A 24627-nucleotide genomic window follows, 5' to 3' on the forward strand; every position below is an offset into this window, starting at 1 on the left:
TGTATCTTTCCCAAGGCTGGGTGACCAGAGCTGCATGCGGTATGAAAAGAGCAGATGCAGAATGGATTTATGACAGAGTAAAACAAATCCTCTACTATGATACAAAGCAGTGGGATGACATTAAGTCATTCCAAGCACCTGGCTATGACAACATGTAAGGATGCCTTCCAAAAAGTGACAATATTGCAATAACTTCACATTTTCCCTGACATCTCGAATGCGAACACTCACTTTGAAGCCATGACCACATTTTTATCATCATGAGTAGAGATAATGACCTTGGACTGTTCCAAATACTGCTATGGAAGTCAAGATAGTAGCCAAGGGAGTAGAAGTAACCGACCCCAAAACATCAGCTCTCCCTTATCATTATGTTCTCTACATTTAATTGGCTTTTATGTGATATATTTTATGTGACATGGCATACTTCAAGTTTTCCTAGCAGCCAACAAGCTTATAATGAAGTACTTCAGGCTATTCTACAAAGGAGGAGGATAATAATAATAATAATAATAATAATAATAATAATAATAATAATAATAATGTTACAAGTGTGGTTCATTGAATTCCCATGTTCCAAGCCCAACCAATGGTATTAATTGTTTGATGGAGTTTTGTATTTGATATCCCGCTTTATCACTACCCTAAGGAGTCTCAAAGCGGCTAACATTCTCCTTTCCCTTCCTCCCCCACAACAAACACTCTGTGAGATGAGTGGGGCTGAGAGACTTCAGAGAAGTGTGACTGGCCCAAGGTCACCCAGCAGCTGCATGTGGAGGAACAGGGAAGCGAACCCGGTTCACCAGATTACGAGTCCACAGCTCTTAACCACTATACCACACTGGCTCCCTAATGGCTCCCTTGATGGTACTGAGAGGAGAGGAGCGACTACAGCTCAGCAAAGGAGCAACTCTAAAGAAACTAATCTAAATGAAAACAAAAAAATAAAGAGAAAAGAAAGTGCAGAGTCCTCTGTCAAAGTTAGCTTTTAACCCTTGTCTCACACAGAAAGTGGTGGACCCTCCATGCTCTCTCACCTGGGAGCTTTGCTTTCTTCTCCCAGTCTCTCCCTTCCCTCACTCAGGATCCTTCCATAAATCCACCACTTTCATGTGTGTGTAATCCTTGGACCCCAATAACAGCGCAGAGCAGAGGACAACAAAGGAAAACAAAAGGGGGAAAAGAGAAGGAAGATAAAAAAATGGAAAGAATAGAAGGAAAGAAGGAATGAATGAGTGAACTAACTTCTGATTTTCTGTCTGTCAGTTAAATAAAATAAATTATTTGAAACATTCACTCTAGGATAATATCCAACTGTTCTACTTTCTGTTAAGCAATATTTTCTCAATCTTGAGACACAAATGTCTGAAATAAATTCATTTTCTTTTCACACAAAAAGTCCAAAAGGGGTTCTCTAACTATTATTATTATAAAGGTAAAGGGACCCCTGACCGTTAGGTCCAGTCATGACTGACTCTGGGGTTGCGGTGCTCATCTCGCTTTACCGGCCAAGGGAGCCGGCATACAGCTTCCGGGTCATGTGGCCAGCATGACTAAGCCGCTTCTGGCGAACCAGAGCAGCGCACGGAAACGCCATTTACCTTCCTGCCAGAGCGGTACCTATTTATCTACTTGCAGTTTGACATGCTTTCAAACTGCTAGGTTGGCAGGAGCAGGGACCGAGCAACGGGAGCTCACCCCGTCGTGGGGATTTGAACTGCCAACCTTCTGATCGGCAAGTCCTAGGCTCTGTGGTTTAACCCATGTCCCCACCCCAAGTTGTACACAGAACCAATTCTCTCTCAGCTGTGCTAATGTCAGATCAAGGTATCACTCCATCTCTCCATCCATGACTAACTTGTGATGAACACATCACCACTTCTTCCTCCCGCCCCTTCACAGGCATGTACCAGCCCTAACTCTGAGAGTAGCAAAGGGCAAATGAGGAAGATATGTAATGCTCATCCTGATCTCAGGATACTGATGAAACAAGTTCTACTCTTGTCAGTCCCAGTATTTCTAGTACCTGTAGGGCATCTCTGGTAGGTATGGATCATGTTTAAACTATATCTTTCTAACTGTTCAATAAGAGTAAGGGGTTTTTTCCTCACACACTCCAAGTGCTGTCTCTGCTGCTCTGGAAATGTCCCCAGAGAATGTCCATTGCACGTGGCAGAAAATGTCTCCACAGTTGTTTCTACACTTCTACAAAACATGCTCAGAAGAATATTTTTTACTTTGGGAAGGAGATGGAGCAAAGAGTTGTTGTTGTTGTTTTTAAAGGTTTCTTACCGTAATATAAAAGGTAGTGACCACGTTTAGCGACGAGGCAAAGATGGAACTCATGATTTTAACCGACGGCTCATCCAGACTGTCGTAGGTTGGCAAGACCTGGCTGCAGAAAAGCAGGGAAATGTTAAAACATGTCAGGAAATTCTCCCTTGCTGGTAGAGTGTGCTTGCTGACACCTTCCCCACATGGAATTCAGGCACTTGCCTCTCTACTGCAGTTTACGCCAAGAGGTTTCTCAACACTCACAAGTTTAAGTGGTGCCCGTATATTCCTGCTCCCTCCCTCCCTGCCTGCCATTGCCACATGTGCAATGTAAATATTTCACATATTTTAAAAATAAAAATGTCACAATGTCAATGACCGCTTGTTTGCCTCAGACACCAGTGGCAGAGCTCCAGACAGCACACTGCAGATTATTGTTCTTGGAGCATCCCGAGCTGATAATTAAAGCAATGCGGTGTTTACAGAATAACGAGCAGGAAGAGAGCTAGAGCATCATATTGTCAAAGAGAAAAGTTAAACAACCAAGACTAAACACTGCGCCTGTCGTATTTCAGCACTGATGCTTGAGCTCAACTCACAGAAAAGCGGAAGGGCCAATTACATGGGGCTTGGGTGCTTATGCACATGGAAAAGCTTTTTCCTAACATCAGGTGTACGGCTTATTGCAGCAGCCAGAGGATGCATGGGCCTGACCTGACCACATGCTCTTGAACACACAGGGACACCTTGAGAGGGTAAGTAGATAGGAAGGTCATTTAGGATAGAAGCACTTATGAAAACTACCATGCAAGAAAGTAGGGTGGTGGTGTGGAAATCCTTAGCTCTGCTTAGCAGCTGATTTATCTATTTTTTTAGCTCTCCATCATTCAGAGGACTGGACAGTTCAGTGCTATTTAAGTATTTACGAAAACGGCAACGTCATGCTATCTATCTGGGTACCTTTATTACCACCACTGTTATATACAATGCAAATGTTGCTTGTCAATACAACCAGCCCTGAACATATGCTTGTATATTGAGTGGGGAATAGCACAGCAAAGGTAGGGGGGGAACTCCAATGTTAGGTGTGTTAGTTGCACGTGAAAATCCAACCTTAGGGAAGTTCTTGCGATCTCCAACAAGAAGCCACTTGTAAGCGGCGTCTTCTGCTTTGCCATTCCCAACAAACTGAGATCCAAAGAACAGGTGATGTCAACAGCAACCACAGGCCCTGCTGATTCGATTCAGGACCATGGCACTGAAGGGGTGGGAGGTGGGAGTTTGAACCTTTCCAATTAATGTAATTTCCAATTAAAACTGTGCCTCCCAATGCTCTTTGCTTTGTTTCTGTAAATACAACAGAAACAATGTAAAGATTTGAACTCACTAGCAGGGTTTGAGTAAACACTTACAATTAACAAAAAATAAGTATAAAAACTATAAAGATGAGAATAGAAGGATAAGAGACAATAACAATTAATATAGAGATACCATATGAAGATATATGAAAGCAAGCAGGGGGAGTTAATATGGGGGGATGGGACCAGAAGAGGAAGTTGAGGGAAGTGGGGGAATTTTGATGATTGGACGGGTTGCAATAAGATTAAAATGCAAAATTCAATATTTTTTATTAAAAACAAAACAAAACTATGCCTCTCAATGCTCTTTGCTCTTTGCTCATTGCTACAAATGGTGGCACTATGGGGAGTGGACGGTAGATTTTAGTTGGCAAAAAAGAGCAGAGACTGAAAGGTTTATAACAGGCACCCCCAAACTCGGCCCTCCAGATGTTTTGGGACTACAACTCCCATCATCCCTAGCCAATAGGACCAGTGGTCAGGGATGATGGGAATTGTAGTCCCAAAACATCTGGAGGGCCGAGTTTGGGAGTGCTTGGTTTATAACCACTCGTCACCAGCAACATGACCCCTATTCAAATACCTGTCCTCCATGAATGCTATTAATTAAAAACAAACAAACAAAAACACCCAAGAAGTCTTGTTCATGGATCTCCCTTGTCACATCTAGTTTGGATCCAAGGCTCAACAGGAAGTAGGGAAGCATTCTATGAAGTACAAGCAATGTAGTAATGGGCAAAAATTGAAGGTCTGTATCCAGACGCAGCATACCTTACGATCACTCAGTACTGGAGAACAATTACTCAGTACTGCAGAACAAACAGCACCACCTCGCCCTGCATACGAACTCTCCAGAGGCTACTGTCTGGTTGACAAAATGCTGAACTAGAAGGGACTTTTGGTCTCGTCTAGAGCTGAAAATCATATATATATATATATATATATATATATATATATATATATATATATATATATATGAGAAATATTTATTGAAATTTTACAAAAACATAAATACAAGAACACATAATAAAAGAAAAAAGAAAAATAAAGATACAACATATAAAAGCACAGAAAAAATAAGAAAAATTAAAAACAATTCCATTTTTCATAACTTAAAACTCATTTGCTTGTTTCTTTGACCTCCTCACACCTCCCCTTCTTGTATTCCCATTTAAATAATCAAATCAGCAAATCCTTACCCTCTTTCATTTATCTTAACTTTATATCTTAACATTTTATAACTCTGTATTTTCATCCATTATCAATTCATTTTTGCATATTCTTATTAACTTTGTTGCTAATACCACTTATTTCCAATCCAACATCATTTTAACATTCATTAATTTTACAATGTTTCTGCAAATAATCTTTAAATTTCTTCCAATCTTCTTCCACCAACTCTTCTCCCTGGTCTCGGATTCTGCCAGTCATTTCCGCCAATTCCATAAAGTCCATCACTTTCATCTGCCACTCTTCCAGGGTGGGTAGATCTTGTGTCTTCCAATACTTTGCAATAAGTATTCTTGCTGCTGTTGTTGCATACATAAAGAACGTTCTATCCTTCTTTGGCACCAATTGGCCGACTATGCCCAGGAGAAAGGCCTCTGGTTTCTTCAGAAAGGTATATTTAAATACCTTTTTCATTTCATTATAGATCATCTCCCAGAAAGCCTTAATCTTTGGGCACGTCCACCAAAGGTGAAAGAATGTACCTTCATTCTCTTTACATTTCCAACATTTGTTATCGGGCAGATGATATATTATTGCAAGCTTGACTGGTGTCATGTACCACCTATATATCATTTTCATAATATTCTCTCTCAAGGCATTACATGCCGTAAATTTCATACCGGTGGTCCACAACTGTTCCCAGTCAGCAAACATAATGTTATGACCAATGTCTTGTGCCCATTTAATCATAGCAGATTTAACCGTTTCATCCTGCGTATTCCATTTTAACAGCAAGTTATACATTCTTGAAAGTATCTTAGTTTTGGGATCTAACAGTTCTGCTTCCAATTTTGATTTTTCCACCTGGAAGCCAATTTTTTTATCCAAGTTATAGGCCTCTCTTATTTGATAATAATGCAACCAATCTCGCACTTTATCTTTTAATTTCTCAAAACTCTGCAATTTCAATTTATCTCCATCTTGTTCCAATATTTCCCAATATTTCGGCCATTTGGCCTCCATATTGAGCTTTTTCTGAGCCTTGGCTTCCATTGGTGACAACCACCTTGGGGTTTTATTTTCCAATAAGTCTTTGTATCTTATCCAGACATTAAACAATGCTTTCCTGACAATATGGTTTTTAAATGCTTTACGTACTTTAACCTTGTCGTACCACAAATATGCATGCCACCCAAAAACATTGTTCAAACCTTCTAGATCCAAAATGTCTGTGTTCTCAAGAAGCAGCCAGTCTTTCAACCAGCAGAATGCTGCTGATTCATAGTAAAGTTTAAAGTCTGGCAGGGCAAATCCACCTCTTTCCTTTGCGTCAGTTAGTATTTTAAATTTTATTCTGGGCTTCTTGCCCTGCCAGACAAATCTAGAAATATCTTTCTGCCACTTCTTGAAACAGTCCATCTTGTCCAGAATTTGCAATGACTGAAACAGAAATAACATTTTTGGCAATACATTCATCTTTATAGCTGCAATTCGACCCAACAAGGAAAGCTTCAAATTTGACCATATTTCCAAATCTTTTTTCACTTCTGTCCAACATTTCTCATAATTATTTTTGAATAAATTTAAATTCTTAGCAGTCATATTAACCCCCAAGTATTTTACTTTCTTAACTAATGTTAAACCTGTCTCCTTCTGAAACCTCTCCTTCTCAATTGGTGTAAAATTTTTCTCTAAAACTTTGGTTTTTAGCTTATTCAACTTAAATCCTGCCACATGACCAAATTCTTGAATCAATTCTAATACTCTTTTCGTACTAGATTCTGGCTCCTGTAACGTCAAAACTAGGTCATCTGCAAAAGCTTTCAAATTGTATTGTTTGGCTCCGACCTGAATACCTTTAATCAGACGGTCCCTTCTAATCATATTTAGGAGAACCTCCAGGACCGAAATAAAAAGCAATGGGGAAATTGGGCAGCCTTGTCGTGTCCCTTTCTCTATCTTAAATTCCTCTGTCATCGCATTATTGACTATTAACTTAGCCTTTTGTTCTGAGTAAATTGCACTTATACCATTTTCAAACCCTTGACCCACCCCCATTCCCTGAAGATTTTTCTTCATAAAATTCCAAGAAATATTGTCAAACGCTTTTTCCGCATCTATAAAAATTAAAACTGCTTTGGTATTAATGTTCACTTGCAACTTCTCCAAAATGTTAATTATATTCCTCGTGTTGTCAGACAAGTGTCTACCTGGGAGAAAGCCAGCTTGGTCCTTATGTATCTCTTCAACTAGTACCTTTTTTAATCTATTAGCCAAAATATCGGCAAAAATTTTGTAATCCACATTGAGCAGGGATATGGGGCGGCAGTTCTTAAGTTGTGTCTTTTCAGACTCAGTTTTCGGTATAAGTGTAATATAAGCTTCCTTCCACGACTCTGGCGCCTTTTTCCCCTCCAAAATTTCATTACAAACCTCCTTTAGTGGCTGAATTAACCAATCTTTCAAAGATCTATAGTATTTTGAGGTTAAGCCATCCGGCCCTGGAGATTTACCCAACTGCATATTCTGAATGGCACCTTCTACCTCCTGTTCTGTAATTTTGTGGTTCAGCAACAGCTGTGCGGCTTCACCCCACGGAAAGAGCGATCGACTCTCAGCACCGCGCCAACTCCCGTTGCGCTCCGGAGCCCCTTGCGGGGTCCCTTCGCTAATCCGGGGGGTGCTAAAGGTGCCCGCCGAGTCCCACGGTCACAGGCTTCTCCTGCCTGTGATTTTCGCAAGGGTCTCCGCTTCGCCGTAGCGGACAGACCCGATTTCCGCAGAGCTTCCCCCTCCAAACTAGGAGACCGCCATTGCCGTTGGTGCCGCCTCCGGAAGTCTGAAAATCTTATATATTTTAAGGGAGTAATTCTGGAGTCAGAAGGATCAAAAGTCATTTACTGCCTCTGCTTCATGAACCATCCCCAAGACATTTTGGCTTTCCAGATATAGCTGTAAAAAGTCCTCTAAACCAGCAAGGCACGTCACACACCAAGCCTCCCTTGACTCTCGGGACTCCAGCACACACGACAAGCAGCACACCCTAAATGTGTGCGGAGTTTTATTTCTGAGGTAAAATGCCCACCCTGAGGGCCAGGCCAGGATCGAGGCATTCAGGGCGAAGAAGCCTTTGTCTGACAAAACACTTTGTATGCTACAGGCTTAGGTTTCTTCACATCACTTGCAATCACATAAACGCCACTCCTCGGGGTAGACGGAAGGAAGATATTTAGACCAAATGCCCTTTACATTTATCTCTCTATTCCCAAGATGAACACAAGGAGAGAAAGAACACAAACAAGAAGCTTCGGAACCTGATACAGAGAAATAGCAGCTCCTTCTTGATGAAGAGAGAGCTGTTTCCTTTGTTAACAGATTTTCATCTCTGCCATACCAAAAAAAGGGGGGGATCCCTTGCATGTAGAAAACAGAAAGGGTGCATTTGCAGCATTTGGGGGGGGTTTCATTACGGACAGCAAGCGACACAGCTCAGAGAAAAGGGCCCAATCCTGCAAAATATAAGAGGCCTCAGGGGCCAAGCAGCTGGAGTATTTGATCACAGTTAGGGTATCTGAGTCTCATTTCATCTTACAGAGGATGGATGGCCATCCACCAGTCTACTCGGCTGGAAATGGGGACGTGCCCTGCATATTGGAGAAGGGAAAAGGAAGCATAGTGTGGTCAATGTCAAGATGGGTGTTCAGAGTCTTTCAAAGGCAAACGTTTAAAAATACACAGCACCCATTATGCTACATAGGAATGCTTGAGGAATCTGGCATTTGCAAATTCCAGTGTGAACTGACTAACACCCCCTGGACTTCAGCAGATCAGAACTCATACACCAGATTTCACGTTTCCTGGATGTTCTGACATAGTTCTTGGCTGAACCAATGCTTCAAAATGCATATTTTTGAGAGAATATCACTTTAAACCACGTATTGAAATACATACAGTCGTACCTTGGGTCTTGAACACCTTGTGAGTTAAACATTTTGGCTCCCAAATGCCGCAAACCCAGAAGTCAGTATTCCGGTTTGCAAATTTTTTTGGAACCCGAACGTCTGCCGCAGGTTCCAATTGCCCACAGGAGCTTCCTGTAGCCAATAAGAAGCCGCGCCTTGGTTTCCGAACATTTTGGAAGTCAAACGGACTTCCGGAATGGATTCCATTCAACTTCCGAGATACCACTGTATTTAAATGCACGTTTTTGTGCAGTTCTTTTTTCTTTTGTCTTACCGATTAATGAGGAAACAGAAGAATGGATTTATGGGTGAACGCTCGTCAAAGTGAGAGTAGAAATAAGGTTGATTCGCCTTTCCTTACAGTGCTGGCTTCCATTGCACCAGGAAGGACAGTGGTGTTAGACTCACCCCCAAAAATAGTGCCGGCCACCTGGGTTGGGACGTTCACTCAAGGATCCACCATGCTTCTGTGTGAAATCCCTGCCTCAAAGGTTACACCACCATTGTTCACATAACAAACAAGCTGTTGTGATGGGGAGACTAGCCTAAGGTCAACATAGGAAGGCTGTAGCAGAGCTAATATTACATTTCTATGCTTCCTGGCTCCCTGCCCCATGCACAATCTGTTAGACCATATGGCACGCTCGCGGGGGGCAAAGACGTTTCTCTTTGAATTTGGCAATGACAAGCCTCAATGCCAGAAAGAGCCAACACCACAAGGAAAGTAGGCTTGTGCAAGCCATAGCAACCAGCATTCCGATGCATGTTACTTTTTCGCCTCTAGAGGGAAGGAACTCAGGTCTTATGCTTGTCACTTAAAAAAATAAATAAAAAGAAGGGGGGGGTGTGAATTGAGAGGTCAGTGACTGCAAGCCTGTCTACTCTGGGATTCATCCGCATGTGACATCATACGGGCCAAGAAGTGTGTGTTATTCTTGCCCTTGGGAAAAATTATAGGTTTAAGCTTTCGGTTTGGCTTGCCACACTGGTGGTGTAGCAATCTATATTTAGATAGATATGTGAATATACTAGTCCAGAACGTATAATTTTCCTGTGTTTCCAACTCCCAACAAATGAAGGTTGGTTACTGAATGGTCGCCACAAGAAAAAACGAGGACAATTTTGGATTTTTGAAAAGCCTGCTGTGGTAACTAGGTACAGCTACAAAAGAATGAATCAACCCTTCTGTCACCAATTATAGCAGAGACACTTAAAACTGAGTGAGGCGTGTTCTAGCTGAGAGACATAATAAGCAGGGGGGAAAGGTGAAGAGCCCAGCCGTGCCAAACTAATGCTAACTGCCCATCCCAGGTCCCCAGCTGAACATACACCTATGTTTTCAGCTGGGTCACTTTTCAGAGAAGCCACAAATCAGAGGGTGGCGAGGACAACGCTATCAGAATGTAAATGGGACTCATCTGTGGATGAAAGCTTCCATCTGTCACAACAACAACAAACCCCCACAACTAAGGATATGCATGTGCTACACCAAAAAACCCCACAAGTTTTCCATCCAGGATAGATTGTGCCAATGCTCAGCATTTGCTTCCATGATTAACTTTTATTGACAGATTTGGGGCTTTGAGATAAGCAGCAGAAAGAAAAGAGGGGTGGAAAGAGAGAGAGGGAGGGAGGCATGAGAGGAGAGAAGGAGTTTGCAGTCAGGAAGAAACAGAATACGGGGCCCAGGGAAAGCCACAGGAGGGGGTTGCATTACGTAACAGAGATCCCATTTGGACTATTGAGGTTTCTGAGCCTTCAGATGTCAGTGACTCAAAGTCTCCACCCTCTTCTCTCAAAGCAAGAGGTTTAAAACATGTTGCTGCTGCTGTTTTAATAAACGCCAAGAGCCTCAAGCCAAACTCTGGGTTAGCCTTTGTTTTGTGTATTGCACAAACAGAATGCACAGAGCCCTGCCCACAGCCCAACAGGAACCCTATAATCAGCAATGTCAACTTGACCCAAGATCTGTTTCAGTTTACTTAAATATTCTTAGCTGAAATTGTTGTGATGCCTAATGAAGACACACGCGTAAATCATTTTAGGCGGGCTTCGGTGGCCCTACTGTGGTGTAATTATGTCCGCTTAAGTTCTCGTTACCTATCTAGAACGGGGGTCAGTAGCCTCCTTAGTAAAGAGACATTACAGCCAATGGAAAATTACACTGGGGATGTATTTGCCTCCTACGAACAAGAAGCTTCTTAAGCACAATGACTCCAGAGTGAAATATAACCCCTTCTCCCAGCTAGGTAACAAAAGGGTCACAACCCAGTCAGATGCTGTACCTCAGTGGGCTGTAAAATATTTTGATTAAAATGAAGACGAGGGGACCAGATGGTATCTATCCCGTACAGGCCACCCTGACCCTTTGCCCTTAAACAAAACTCGTTCCACCCTGCAATCTCTAAGCAGCTGAAGTTGCTGGTACTTACGACTGACAGGCGAAAGACATGCCAAAGATAGGAATGCAGCGAAAAATGCCCTCCCAGCGTGCGTAACTGACCCGCTGCAGCCACTGCCCGCCAAAGAGGCCGTGCTTGAAAGCGGAGAGCACGATCTGCAGCCAAGGAAAAGAAAAGAGAGGTTACAATCTAGACAACAGAGACGCCAAACCCAAACCAACGTCTGGCAAGCCAGATTGCAACAACCAGACGAGCGCCGTGAAAACGATTAAGGGGCCAGGCGTCCCGTTTGGTTGCGAGTGTGAGCCTCCTTCCTGGGGGAGGCCTTGCGCTGTGTCCCGTCTCCTTAGGCCTTGCCCTCCCCCCCCACAAGGTGAGTGACCAAACTACAGTTCTCATAAGGTTCCACACATTAACAGTGTGCCACACATAGAAAGGGTTGCTTAGTAAATTAATAATTGCTTAAGTCAAGTAAGAACTTAGAATATGAGGTTGAATGTATGTAAATATACCAAAATCTTGAGGGAGAATTTCCTGAAGAAAGAAATTAAATATTATAGCTTAATCTAAGAAGAAATGTAACATATGGACTTCGTTTATAAATTCGATTATAAATATATCAAAACCGTGAGAGAGAATTTACTGAAGAAGCCCGAGACTCTTCATGGGCGAAACAGGTGACAAACGCCAGCACCCTGTCTAATTCTTGTGCAGAATGAGTTTTCTGTTTGTGGCTTCTGTAGTAGATCTTGTACATAGCTCTCTCAATTTTGGGATTATTAATATAAGATTTAGAATGTAGAATGTTTTTTTAGTGTTTTGTGTGCCACTTATGTGCTGCTTACTTTATACTGGTCTACTACACACAGAAAGGGTGGCAAAAAAACTGAGACTTAATCTCCACCAATTCTGCCGTCAAATGGATGCTTTGTACACTACTCAAACTTTTCACTGGCATCCCATCCCTTTCCCATATTCAGGACAAACTCCTGGCCTCACCTTTAAAGTTCTCCGAGGTTTTGTCCCATGATATCTTTTGGGTCCCTTTCCTGCCCTACCCTTCTTGTAATCTTTAGCTCCTCCAGCTCTATCATCCTCAGCCTCCAAAACATCTCCTGCTCTCTAACACGACTCCATCTATTCTCCTTAGCTGTCCCTCTCTGTGTGTGGAACTCCTTCATGAGACATGTGCCATCTCTCTTTCCTCCTTTGGAATCGTTCTTTTCTATGAGGACTTTTGTTTAACCCCTTTAGTCCTCATTTCCAGTTCCAAATTTAAGTATGTACAATCTGCATTTGTCACATTCACCCCTTGTTATCCTGGCCTCTCTACCTGCTTTGGTTGTCTTTCTTCACGGTTTCAGAAGGTAAGCTCCATGAAGGCAGGGACCTCTCTCCGTATGTGTGTGAGATATATGTGTGTGTAAAGAGAGATAAATACACACTCATGCATGCACACTTACGAAACTTTGTAAAGCAGCATGTGAAGTAGCACTGGTGTATGCTAGGGGTCAGCAAACTTTTTCACCAGGGGGCCAGTCCACTGTCCCTCAGACCTTGTGGTGGGCCGGACTATATTTTTTTTGGGGGGGGGGAATAAATGTAAAAAACACCAGGCAGGCCCCACAAATAACCCAGAGATGCATTTTAAATAAAAGGACACATTCTACTCATGTAAAAACATGGAGCGTCTGCGGGCCAGATTTAGAAGGCGATTGGGCCAGATCCTGGGCCTTAGTTTGCCTACCCATTGTGTATGCATTATGTTTATCGCAACAGTTCAGGAATATTTTTGCATCTTTACATGAACATCACCAGCTTTGTTACATGGTACCAAGTATCCCAGGGATGGGGGACCAGTGGCCTTGCGGATGGAGTTGGGACTTCAACTCCCATAAGCCCCAGCCGGTTTGGCCAATGGTTGGGAATGATGGAAGCTTGAGCCCAGCAACATCTAGAGGGCCACAAGCTCCCCACCTCGCCACCAAACTAGCCGCTTTCATTCAGCATCTTAAAGAGTTTGCACAACTTTATATGCTATTTCTAGAATGTGGCCTAAGAAGACATGTTTTTATCTCCCAAATAGAAGCACTGTGGCTGGAAAGTTTGTGGGGGGAAGTGAGAAAAACCTAGGACCGCCATTAGATGTGAGGTGGGTATAGAGGCCGAGGCAGAATGCTTGTTTCAGGAGAATTTGACAACTGGCTCAGGGCATGAGGGCCTGCCAAACCCTCAACAAGCGAACCCTGATAATATACACTCTGTGAGAGAAAGCGAGGAAATTAATCAAGGGATTCTTCTGCAATCTGTGTGGCCTAAGAGCCCATAGTGCACTGTGGTATATAAAATGTGCTGAATCGCTAGAAGCTGGGGACGTGGCATGATCTCCCTGGAAAAATGTGTAGCATTAAGTAGTATATAGAAGACACATTCCCAAGTCTGTGGCCACATAGGACAGCAAGCGGCCTCTCTGTTACGGGTAATGGTCGCCCTCTACCCAGCAGTGCCAGTAACATTAAATACAGAAAGCCTTTCAAATCGAAACCCCGAGCCTATGAGCTCCTGCCAACAGGCAGACCTGGCATCCATTTGAATGTCCTCCGAGAGCCCACCCACGAGGAAAGCTTGGGACACCGTGGAACTTGAAATTTGTATTGCGGTTTCCCTAAGATGAATTAACCACCAGCCACGGAGGAAAACAAAAGCCTCCCAGTCATTAATACTGACCACAAACATAAACACCGTGTAGAAGATCAGAGCCATGGCACTGAAGGACTGTATGGAAGCCATCATGTTCCTCTGGAGACTCAGCGGGAGCACGATGCAGAGGGAGATGATGAAGAGCAGGACAATGCGGAACCAGCCGCTCACCTGGAAGACGAGGAAGAGTTGCAATGAGAACATCCAAATGATCTCTAGGGGAATGGGGCAGCTGCCCAGCAAATTATATATAAACCATGCATACATAAACACAACATATACACACACAATATAAGACACAGAAAGACTTAATGCCTTCTCTACCCACAATACACCAAGATTAAGATTCACTCCGAAAGCAAAGGAAAGGAAACGCCGGCTTGCTAGGAAAAGCGGCTTCCCACAGGGCGTTCTGTGATTAACTTACATAGTCACTTGGTGCCACTGTTGCTCTACGAAGCTCTTAGCGAGCCCCGTTTTAAAAGCGAAAGCTTGTTGGCTGTTTTAAATGGTAATCCGAACGCAACCTATTTGAATATCTTTTATGTACTTCCAGCAAATAAAATGAAAACTAACCTTGCTGCAGAAAGGGGGAGGCGGGGGGTGTGTGGAAATGAAGGAAGAGATGGAAGTCTTGGAAATTCTGACCCAGAAAATTAACCGGCAGCTTTTTGGTATTTATTGTAGCGGGAGGTTTGGAAATGCCTAGAAATATTTAATACCTAATTTGGCTTTGCTTATGACGCATCTTTTAAACTTCTCGGCTCCTTAATCAGAGCTTAACTACATCAGGCCGGAGCAGATAAAAACCGTGCCAAAACACTACTGAATGTCCATTTAGCTTCTTTGGCCTGCCCCTGCCCCTATGGATTGTTCTCTGGTCCCTATTTCCCCAAGGGGAATTCAACTGTTCCTCTGTCAAAAAGGCAAACAGCAGATATGCTATCAGTGCTTGCACTTTCTTGACCCGGTTTGCCAGGGAATTCACAATCCAGTTGTGTATCCCTTTTTGGAGCTTTGAGATTAACAAACAAACCGGGTACATCCTAAGGCTTACACTATAGCCCTGAAGTATTGTTTAGTTCTCCAAAGTGCTAGATCCCCCAGGTCTGCCACAGACTTCCCCTACGGTCCTTTAGAATTGCTATCTCCTGGTTTTTTGTCGACAGCATCAGTGTAACATGTCTCCAGCTCTGCCTAGTCTTGCTTCACATCACTACCAAGTCAAAACACTTCACAAACAAGATGAGAAAATCAAAACAGTACAACAATGGGGATGGGTGGGTGCAAACACCCAAGTCCATTCTACTGGAGTCCATGGACTAATGCAATAAATGTTTCTGGATCTGAACATAAGTGTAGCTACTATATAAACAGAAAGAGATAGTCTTACTACTAAACTAAAGGAAACACGCAGGAAACCGAACACTTGCAGAATATCCATTTGGGGCTGACCCTTGGACTTATATGTGGGAGTTAAGTTTGCCTTGGATCAGGCTGTTGTGGGACAAAGTGCTATGTGGCTTCAGCGCTTGCTACTAACTTTGAAAACAGCAGGCTGGAGGCTTGGATGCATCACAACAATACTGTGCAGGCAGGATGCATTCAAAAGCAAAAACTTACGCAGAACAACAGGAAAGGGGAAATGTTCTGAATTGCTTGCGATAAGGTCAATATGAAGCAAGCTTACCTGGAGCCCGAACAACCGGGCAAAGAAGTTGGATCCCAAGTCTCCAATAACAACGTAGAAAGCGATGCAGGTTCCTAGCATCAGTCCAATCATACTGCAAAAGCATAAAAATGGGCAGGTCACTCCAAAGCAGAGTGTTCCCTTGGAATGCAGCCCTTATTACATGCCAGGTATGTGCTAACGGCTGCATTCCAGATGCGATCAGCACTCAAACACTGTGAACAGTAACATCATCCACTACTGATGCCCTCGACACCTTTGCTGTGAATTTCCCACCACCTCACTAAAAGGACAGCTTCAGGAGAAGCATTGATTCTGTATATCAGGTGCCTGAGCTTCATGCTCCTTAACGCAGGCAGTGAGCAAACACAAAACGACAGAAATATGGTTGACACCAACTTCTAATCCAAACGAAGACGTCCACATCTGCTATCACCAGAGGCGCAGTCTAAGAAAGGCAGCCTAGGGGGGGAACTAGGCCTGTAAAGTGAAACAAGCAGCCGCTGAGACACGATGGGACTCCAGATGGGCCAAATTTATTAGTGAGCCATAATAGTGCCATGTTTCGGAATGCACTGACATTACTGCTAGCAGTCTACGTAGTAAAAACAGACCTACCTGCACATATAGCATGATCCTAATGGTGAGTATTGCTCTAAAGAACCCAACAAAGTCACAGAGGATCTTACATGTAAGCCACATGGTCTAGAGCACGTTGCCAAAGCTGCTTCCCTAACTTTTCATAAGCTCCAAATTAAACGCTTCCTAAATCCAGTCTCACGTGGCACATTTTGATTAGTAGCGCAGGTGAAGCCCGAACAGTCCCATTTCACACTTTGTGCATAATGGCAAACTTTTCTCCACCGGAAGAGAATGGAGAATTTGCAGGTTGACATTTCAAAAAGCATGCACGCTTTTCTTTTGTGCAGCTGCTTTCATGTCACGCAACTGTTTTATGAAATAATGTCAGGCTACGGGAAGGGCCATAGCGGAGGTGTGGGGCGTTGGCTTTATGAGACACTAATAAAGGAGACACCTTAGCAGCGATACAATTCGAGGAGGTTAAAGCCATGTTAATTTAACTGCCTTTCCAGAGCCAGGAATGGAACCTCTACTTTGGGAATGTGCTTTAAAAAGAGCTATTATTCATTTACACACTTTCAGAGCGCGTGAGCGAGTGTAGCATCACACACAGTCGGGGATGGGAGGAACCAAGCTAGAAGCCCCACTCTCCACAGAGTGGGCTGGGCTTCACCCCCTTCCTGAGGTGGTTGGGCGTTTTAATTAAGTGATCATCCTGGGAACCCGTGCCCTGTTCCCTTTCTCAGCAGCACGGACCACTTCCCCTCCCATTTCCGATCGTATAACATCCCCACAGCAATTACAGAGATTGCTCACATAGAAAAGCAATGGCAAACGAAGCGCTGAGAATATTTTTAGTCACCTCTCAAAGCAGTTTAGCAGCTGGGAATAAGGAAGACAGCCAGGATCACATGACTGTCCAGCACGCCAACAGATTCCCACTTTGAGAACCTCCATCATAAAAAGCAACTTGGTGGTGCCACTAGGGCTCAAATTACAGCCTGATCTATCTGCAGAGCCCCTCTTTTTACTGCGTTAGGGACACACGTCCACAGTTGCAGGAGAAGACAAGTCAGAAGGCTTCCCTAGGTTTCTCTTCCACAGCTTAAACTCTGGGGCAAACCAAGGCTAAAGATGTAGTGGAGCAACATCTATCTTTATAGGAGAAAAGTTTTGGTTAGATGCAGCAAAGACCTCTGAACAATGACAGCAGCATCGTGTCATTATTATTGTTAGCTAATTTGCTAATATGATCTAGTGACATCCTGGCTCTACCGAGGGGATACAACCACAGGCAGGATAAAAAGCCATGCCTACTGAATAATGGACAAGTCTCTGCACAGACCAAAGCCGGAGAGTTGAGCAGCTCTCCCCTGTGTGAAAAGCCAAGTCATCGTATGTGATTCGTAATGGGGTGAGCAGCCCAACCCTCCTAACAAAGCAAATGGACCCCATCACCTCCAGCTTGAAAATGCTGGGACTGCAACACCAAGCCATTTACTCCAGCCACCTTAACTAATAAAATCTGCGGGAGTTGGAAGCAAAATTATAACGGATACTTCTAATTCTGTAGGGTCTCGCCCACAATAATGCGAGGAAACAGCTGTATACATACCATGTTGTTGTTGAAATGGCCAATTGCGTATTCAGATGGGTTTAAATTACTTTTACCCAACAGGAGCACTGCAACGTTTTGTTCAAAGCTTAAAATGTGCACAACACCCTCCCCACTTTTCTGCCTAAATAATTATGGCATTCATCCGGATCTTAAGCAATGAGTACCTATTGATGGAGAATCCAGAATTCTGGGAAGATGTTTGAGAAGAGAAATCTGTGCTTAGAAATGCCCATCCCAGGTACAGTGGTGGGACATTTGTGGCCCTCCAGCTGTTGGGCTCCCGATTCCCACCAGCCTCAGCCAGCCCGGCCAATTTTCAGGGATGATGGGAATTGGAAGTTCAGCTAACATCTGGAGGGGAAGAGGATTCTTCACCCCTGCCCTACAGGTCGGACCAATATGAGCAAATACTGTCAAGTTCCCTAAGAGAGAGGCTGGAATTAGCCAAGAGAACCAGAAAAAAACCCAAAGGTCCAAAACAATAAATGGAACACCAGGTTTGAAGGGATCAGAACTGTTAATTTAAACTATATATAGTTAATTTCAAAGACTGGAATTTTGAAGAGGGGAGTGGGGCAAAAAAGAAAGTTACCTGGTTTCCACAAGCATTTTCCCAAGTTTTCCATAGGCATGGAAGGCTAGAAAGAAAAGGGGGAGGAAAACACACACATCACCGTCACAATTATTCAAACATATGTTCAAAACGTGGCATTTTTTTTTAAAGGAACAACAGCCACCAGAGGCAATTCAAGAGGCAGGGCTTTGCTAGTTTTGTATTTCAGAGTTAGTTTTCTTCTACCCCACAGCCACTCTGGGACTGCCCCCCACCCCACGCCTTGGCATACCATTCACAAATCAGAAGCCACATAAAAACAAATTTGGGGGGAAGATTCAAAGCAGGTTCTTCCCTCCCTCCCCCCTCCACCCACAAAAAAACTCAACAGCACTAAATAGGAGTTACACATGGCAACTATTAGAAGAAGAAAGTCAGAGCGGAAAAAGAAAATATGTGAGCATGAGAGACTGTGTGGCAAAAAGTTACTGCAGTGCAAAATTTCAATCAAGTCCCCATTTTTATTCCTTCCTTCTCCATTATGACTGAACCACTTTGTGCCGCTGACGGGAGGATTGAGATGGTGCCCAGAATGTGCAGCCACCCTGAGAATATCCATGATTCACAACCCACACCAAAGGGATTTGACCAAGAGATTTCTTTTTCATTTCATACACTGGTCACCGCTCGCAGCACAAAGCAACCGGCATCCTTGAAATCACCGTTCCTCTGGAAAGCTCAGCTTGTATTTTCAAAAGGCGTTTTACTATGGGGATAAGAGGGAAATTGCCACCTCCGGTTCTGAGGGAGAGAACCTTTTTTAACCTGGGCCTCTTACTAATGCCACACATTCATGTGAAATGTTTACAGAAGGCAACAGGGCTTTCAGCCCCTCGGCTCACACAATGTGCATGTTTTCTTGGTGAAATACAAAAACAGCAAAGAAAAAAGAAAATAAAAAAGGATCAGCCGCCCAAGCGCAAGGATGTAATAAAATAAGGGATAAGGACAACAGAAAGGGCGTATCCTTCTCCAATGGAAGGCTCAAAGATAATGCCGCCTTAGAAATAGATTGATTGATTGATTGTTTTTTAAAGCAGATTTTCAATTAAAATGGATCAATTAAACAACAGACTTGGGATCCATCTGTTGAGTCAAGCAACTGCGGAATGAAACTACCCCCTTCAGGCTCAAGATACCTCAGAGGTGGGGAAGGAGGGGGAAAACACTTCCCTCAAATTTCTTTCAAAAGCTCCCTTTGAAGCAAACCCAACCTAGTTACAAGAGACAGGTTGCTTGGCTGGCTCCAACTACCTGGATGTAAGAGCAGGAAGTTTGGTTACCAAGGTGTTCTCCTTTTTACTTTGGGCTGCTGTTAACTGCTCGAATTTCACAGCCCACATCCTCTGGCCAGGTCTGAGGAAAGTGCTTGCGGTTTTTTCTTTTCTGCCTACAGAATCAGAGTTGGAAGGGACTCCAAGGATAATTTAGTCCAGCCCCCCTGCAATGCAGGAATCTTATGTCCAATGTGGGGCTCGAACCCACGACCCTGAGATTAAGAGTCTCGTGCTCTACTGACTGAGCTACCCTTAAGAATCCTGGTAAGAAACTGTACCCAACTACCGCCAAAGAACTGGCAGAGGCAGCCCACAATAGGAACTCTTGCTTGACGAGCATTAGAGAACAGGCCTTGAAACAATTGCAAAACACGGACTGAGGAATACTGGATCAAAATGCCGGCTCAGTCATTCACTCAGCAGAGGGTTTTGAAAAAGTCACGCTCACTAAGAGGTGGTCCATGCACTACCTGAGCTGACCAATATATGGGGGGGGAAATGCTTGCAAAAGCGGTCCATTTGCATGCTGAGTGCAGACATCCTTGCACAAGACTGCAGTGGCTACTTCTGTGAAAACAGATTTCTTGTTTCCAGCACACCCCTTTTACAGAAGGAGCCACTGAGATCTTCCACAGGCACTGCTTACATGAGAAGGCCACTGGTGGGAGGAGTTATTTATAACTCACTTTCCCACCGGTGTACGGGAATAAATGGCTTATTTTGCCGGGAAAAGAAAAATAGATACCTGGGCTTAAGCTTTAAGCAATAAAGCAGGCTGAAAATTTAAGTTTGCAAATGAATCCCATTCATCTATGCGCAGGCAGGACCATCAGCATTTCATATTTTAATCTCGCATGTCATCAGTGTCAGAAGACAACTGACTATGTACCGGCAGGGGTAAAAACAGCATGTGAAGCAACAAGCGCCCCCCCCCCAATAGCAAAGCAAACCCAAACAGTAGGGGGTTGGGGGAGATGGAGAATGAGTCAGTGGAAAAGTGGAGCGCTTTGTAAACAGAAGGATTCTGTCAAACACTGAACTTTTGTGCCCGTGTAGAAGGAAAGGTGACATTGAAGAGAACCGTCTTGCGATTTTGCATTAGGCCTCTTAGGTGGATTCTAGTTAATTAGGGTTAAAATTAAGGTGTGCACCTGGGAGCGAAGGGAAAGCTAGCGGAAAGCGAAATAACCTCATTACGTTATAATAGATGGTATACAGCACCAGTAAAATTGGGTAAAATGTATAAAGTGTGTAATAAATGTTGGAAGTGTAAGGAGACAGAAGGAACATTTTACCATATGTGGTGGGAATGTAAGAAGGTAAAAAGCTTCTGGGAGATGATCTATAATGAGTTAAAGAAAATGTTGAAATATACTTTTGTTAAAAAACCAGAAGCTTTCTTAATGGGAATACTGGATAATGAAATTAGTAAAAAAGATGTGAAATTAGTTTTGTATGCAGTAACAACAGCCAGAATTTTGCTGGCACAGAAATGGAAACAGGAAGAGATGCCCACGAAAGAAGAATGGAGGATGAAACTGATGGAATACGCAGAAATGGACAGATTGACGGGGAGAATTAGGAACCAACGTGACCAGAGATTCTCCGAGAACTGGAAGAAATTTACAGAGTATATCAAAAATTTCTGTGATGAGCAAATAACGCTTGTTGGCTTTCAAGAAGCTCTGTGAAATTACTGTTAGAAATATTGTTTAAAAAATAAGATGTGATTAAGAGTATCTGAGTGCAATATAATATTGGGAAATGTGAGACAAAGATAAAAAAAAAACAAACGGAAAATTATCAGACAAGCTGAGGGAAGTTCTGGAAAAATGGGTTTAAATTAAAAATGGATGTATAACTTTGTAAAAATGTTTTTTTGATGGAAAATCTAATAAAAAAAATATTTTTTTAAAAAAGAAACAACCTCATTACGTTATATATTATTGTTATGCAGTCCTTTAGTATACAAAGGACTTGACAATCCTTATTACCCTACTCCTCAATAAAAAGGTCATTATTCTCACCTTACAAATGAGGAATGAAGGCTGAGACAAGTAACTTGCCCAAGGCCATTTAATAAATCCATTGCAGAGCCAGAATCTGGATTTGGGCCCTCTAGATCCAAGACCAGATGTTCTATCTACCAAATCAAACCAGCTCTCTAATTTATATAATGATAGATACGGAAATGTTTCAAGACTGATATCAGTTCCTGTATGACTGAGGTATAGGCCTAAGATATTAAACTATCAGTGTCTTTGGGTGTTCTAAAATGAGGCAATGAGTAGATGTTTTAGATTTCCTATGTTGAGACAGATTATTAAACAGATATCAGATAAATTAAACCTATAAATATTTATTTATAAGTATGCAGCTAAACTGCAGTCAGGGTCCAAATGGGAGATTCTCCACTTTCCACAGTGAGCATGTCAACCATTTATGAACAGCCAGTCCCTCTCTCTAGTCTAATTAAACAAAAGAAAAATAAATAAATCTGGGTCTTGGCTGAAGGACAGGGCTCAAGTGATGGAATGCTTTTCCATAATTCCATATAAAATATTCCCTTCATGCAGAAAACTAGAACATCAGGGGTAAAGGTTCTAGCTAGCTCTATGCCAGTTTTCTACACAGAGGGAATTATTTTTCTGTATGGAATTCAGTCAGATGCGCTTGCAAGACAAACAAACTGACCTCAGCTTCCGTCTACCACAGGTCTCATCCATATCTGAATGTTTATGAAAATGAAACCAGAGCATTATAGTGCACACAACATTCTTACAGAGAACACGTGAGACCCAGTATACCTTCATAAACACTAAGTATGTAGACAAAATGGCTTTCAGCCAAGATCCTGTAGTAGTTAGAACAACAATCAAGTGTCCACCCAGTACCCCCTTCAGGAGTTGGGATTACATCTCCTCTCTTAACTTTGCAAACTTTGCAGATATCCAAATTCTTGTGTAATGTCTCAGTAGCCCAACAACCAATAGAGAATAGCAGTGGATGAAATATTTTTACCTATAGTCTTGTGTATTTAAATATTTAACTCTGCCTAACTCAAAGGCATCAAGCAGATATTAGTGTATTTCCCAATTTATTACTACTACATAATATTGGGGTAGGAGTGTACCAGAATACAGAATACTACAGTCATGTATAGTATTATTCCCAATATGTAATAAAGCTTTTATATATACAGTGGTACCTTGGAAGTCAAACGGAATCCGTTCCAGAAGTCTGTTCGACTTCCAAAATGTTCGGAAACCAAGACGAGCCGCGTTGGACGTTCGGGTTCCAAAAAACGTTCGCAAACTGGAACACTCACTTCTGGGTCTGCAGTGTTTGGGAGCCAAAACATTCGAGTTGCAAGGCACTCGTCAACCAAGGTATGACTGTATGAGTGAGTGTGTGTGTGTGTGTGTGTGTGTGTGTGTGTGTGTATTGTTTGTAGACACTTCAGAGCACACTTGAGAACAGTAAGCTTATTCATTATCATTACAAATTTAAAACAAGGTTTTAAATAAAATTGAAATATAAAGCAAATCCCTTTGGTGGAGGGGCAGCAGAGCCAAGAGCTGTCCTCCCAGCACCAGCCTCCCTGAAGCTTACATAGATGGGGCACAACAAGACCAAGTGAGGCCATGCTTATGTCCTTTCCGTGGAATTACTTCTACCATCTACATCAAGAAAATAAACAATTCTGAGTGAAAAGCATTAGCTCCTTTGCTTTAAACGATCCTATCAAAGCCCGAGAAAAATTATAGCCACAAACAACAGTATATAATTTAAAAACAGCGACAACATTGCTGCTTCGTTTCTCAGAGACAAATGCTATTGATTTGCCGGACTTGACAGACATCTAGAGTTCCTCCGCCCACCCCGTCTCTCGCTCCCAAACAACATTTAGAGGTGTTTATTCCTATTGTTCCTCTGCCACTTTGGCTTTTGTAGCCAAGGCTTTGAATGCTCTTCCGGAAGACACTGCTTAGATTAAGTTGATTTGTAAAAACTTTCCTGCGTCCCTCAAAGCTGCCAAAGCCTCCCACAGAATCGGCGTGGGCTCTGCCAGGATCTCTTGCAGCTGGACCGGTGTAGAAGAAAGCCAGCGACAAAGGCTGCTGTGTGTAGCTGCTCAACCTTGATGCATTAGGATGACTGTGGCGGCGGTGGCCCAGCCTTTCCCGGGGCAGAGGATGCCTTTTTCCCAGGCACTCTCCCTTGCTCTGGGCTGATGGCATCTCTCCCAGGGCAAAGGCGGGCAGAAAAGGGAAGCCATTTCTTTCCGCAGCAATGTTTGTGTGCCAAAAAGTTTGGAAGCATTTACTAGCCCTTCTGTGTATCTAAGCTGCTTAGGTTTTTTGGTTGTTGTTTTTTTTTTTTTTGAAAGGGAAGGGAACCTCTTCTTCCTGGGAGACACTCCAAGGTGAAGAGGACTCTCTGTATTCAGGCAAAGTAGGAGGAGTGTACAAAGACTTATTGTAACACAGAAGGGGGAAATCAAGGACTGCGGGCATCTGGCGAGAGGGAGAAAGAGCTATGTCTGACTCCCCGTTCCTTTCGCCTCCTTAACCCTACCCTGCCAAAAGAGAGAGAGAGAGAGAGAGAGAGAGAGAGAGAGAGAGAGAGAGAGAGCGCAGTTATAATAAAGCATATCTTTTGTAGAAAGGCTTTAACCTTCAGGACTACACGAGTTTTCTAATTTCTGTTGTTACCAATAGACATATTTTGCAGTGGCTGTGCTGTGCAGCTAAATGAAGGAGCCTCAGGCAACAGAGGAACTGAGGGTATCCATCTGTCAACAGTCACTAAGGAGACTGCACATTTCTTTAAATCCTTTGCAGGCAGGGAGACCAGCCAATTCCCCACTCTGACTCCCCAAGAGGCAACTCAGGAAACGCAAGATGGGGTTATGGCTGTGGGAGGGCAGAAAACAGCATGTCCTGCCATGAGAGTCTTTCACCTCTGCCACCCCGAGGGA

General features: G+C 43.1%; 1 protein-coding gene across 2 annotated transcripts in view; it reads right to left on the minus strand.

The window, feature by feature from the left end:
* SLC38A10 (solute carrier family 38 member 10) overlaps positions 1-24627 on the minus strand; it is an 83919-nt gene that overhangs the window by 47808 nt on the left and 11484 nt on the right. For both annotated transcript variants that reach the window (XM_083598611.1, XM_083598610.1), the window contains exons 3-7: positions 18349-18394; positions 15557-15650; positions 13894-14037; positions 11197-11321; positions 2293-2395 (exon numbers count right to left, since the gene is read on the minus strand). In XM_083598611.1, coding sequence (XP_083454737.1) covers positions 2293-2395; positions 11197-11321; positions 13894-14037; positions 15557-15650; positions 18349-18394 — 512 coding nt within the window. The remainder of the gene's footprint in view (positions 1-2292; positions 2396-11196; positions 11322-13893; positions 14038-15556; positions 15651-18348; positions 18395-24627) is intronic.

This window comes from Podarcis filfolensis (genome assembly GCF_964270895.1).
Source record: "Podarcis filfolensis genome assembly, chromosome: 2".
Classification (NCBI taxonomy): domain Eukaryota; kingdom Metazoa; phylum Chordata; class Lepidosauria; order Squamata; family Lacertidae; genus Podarcis; species Podarcis filfolensis.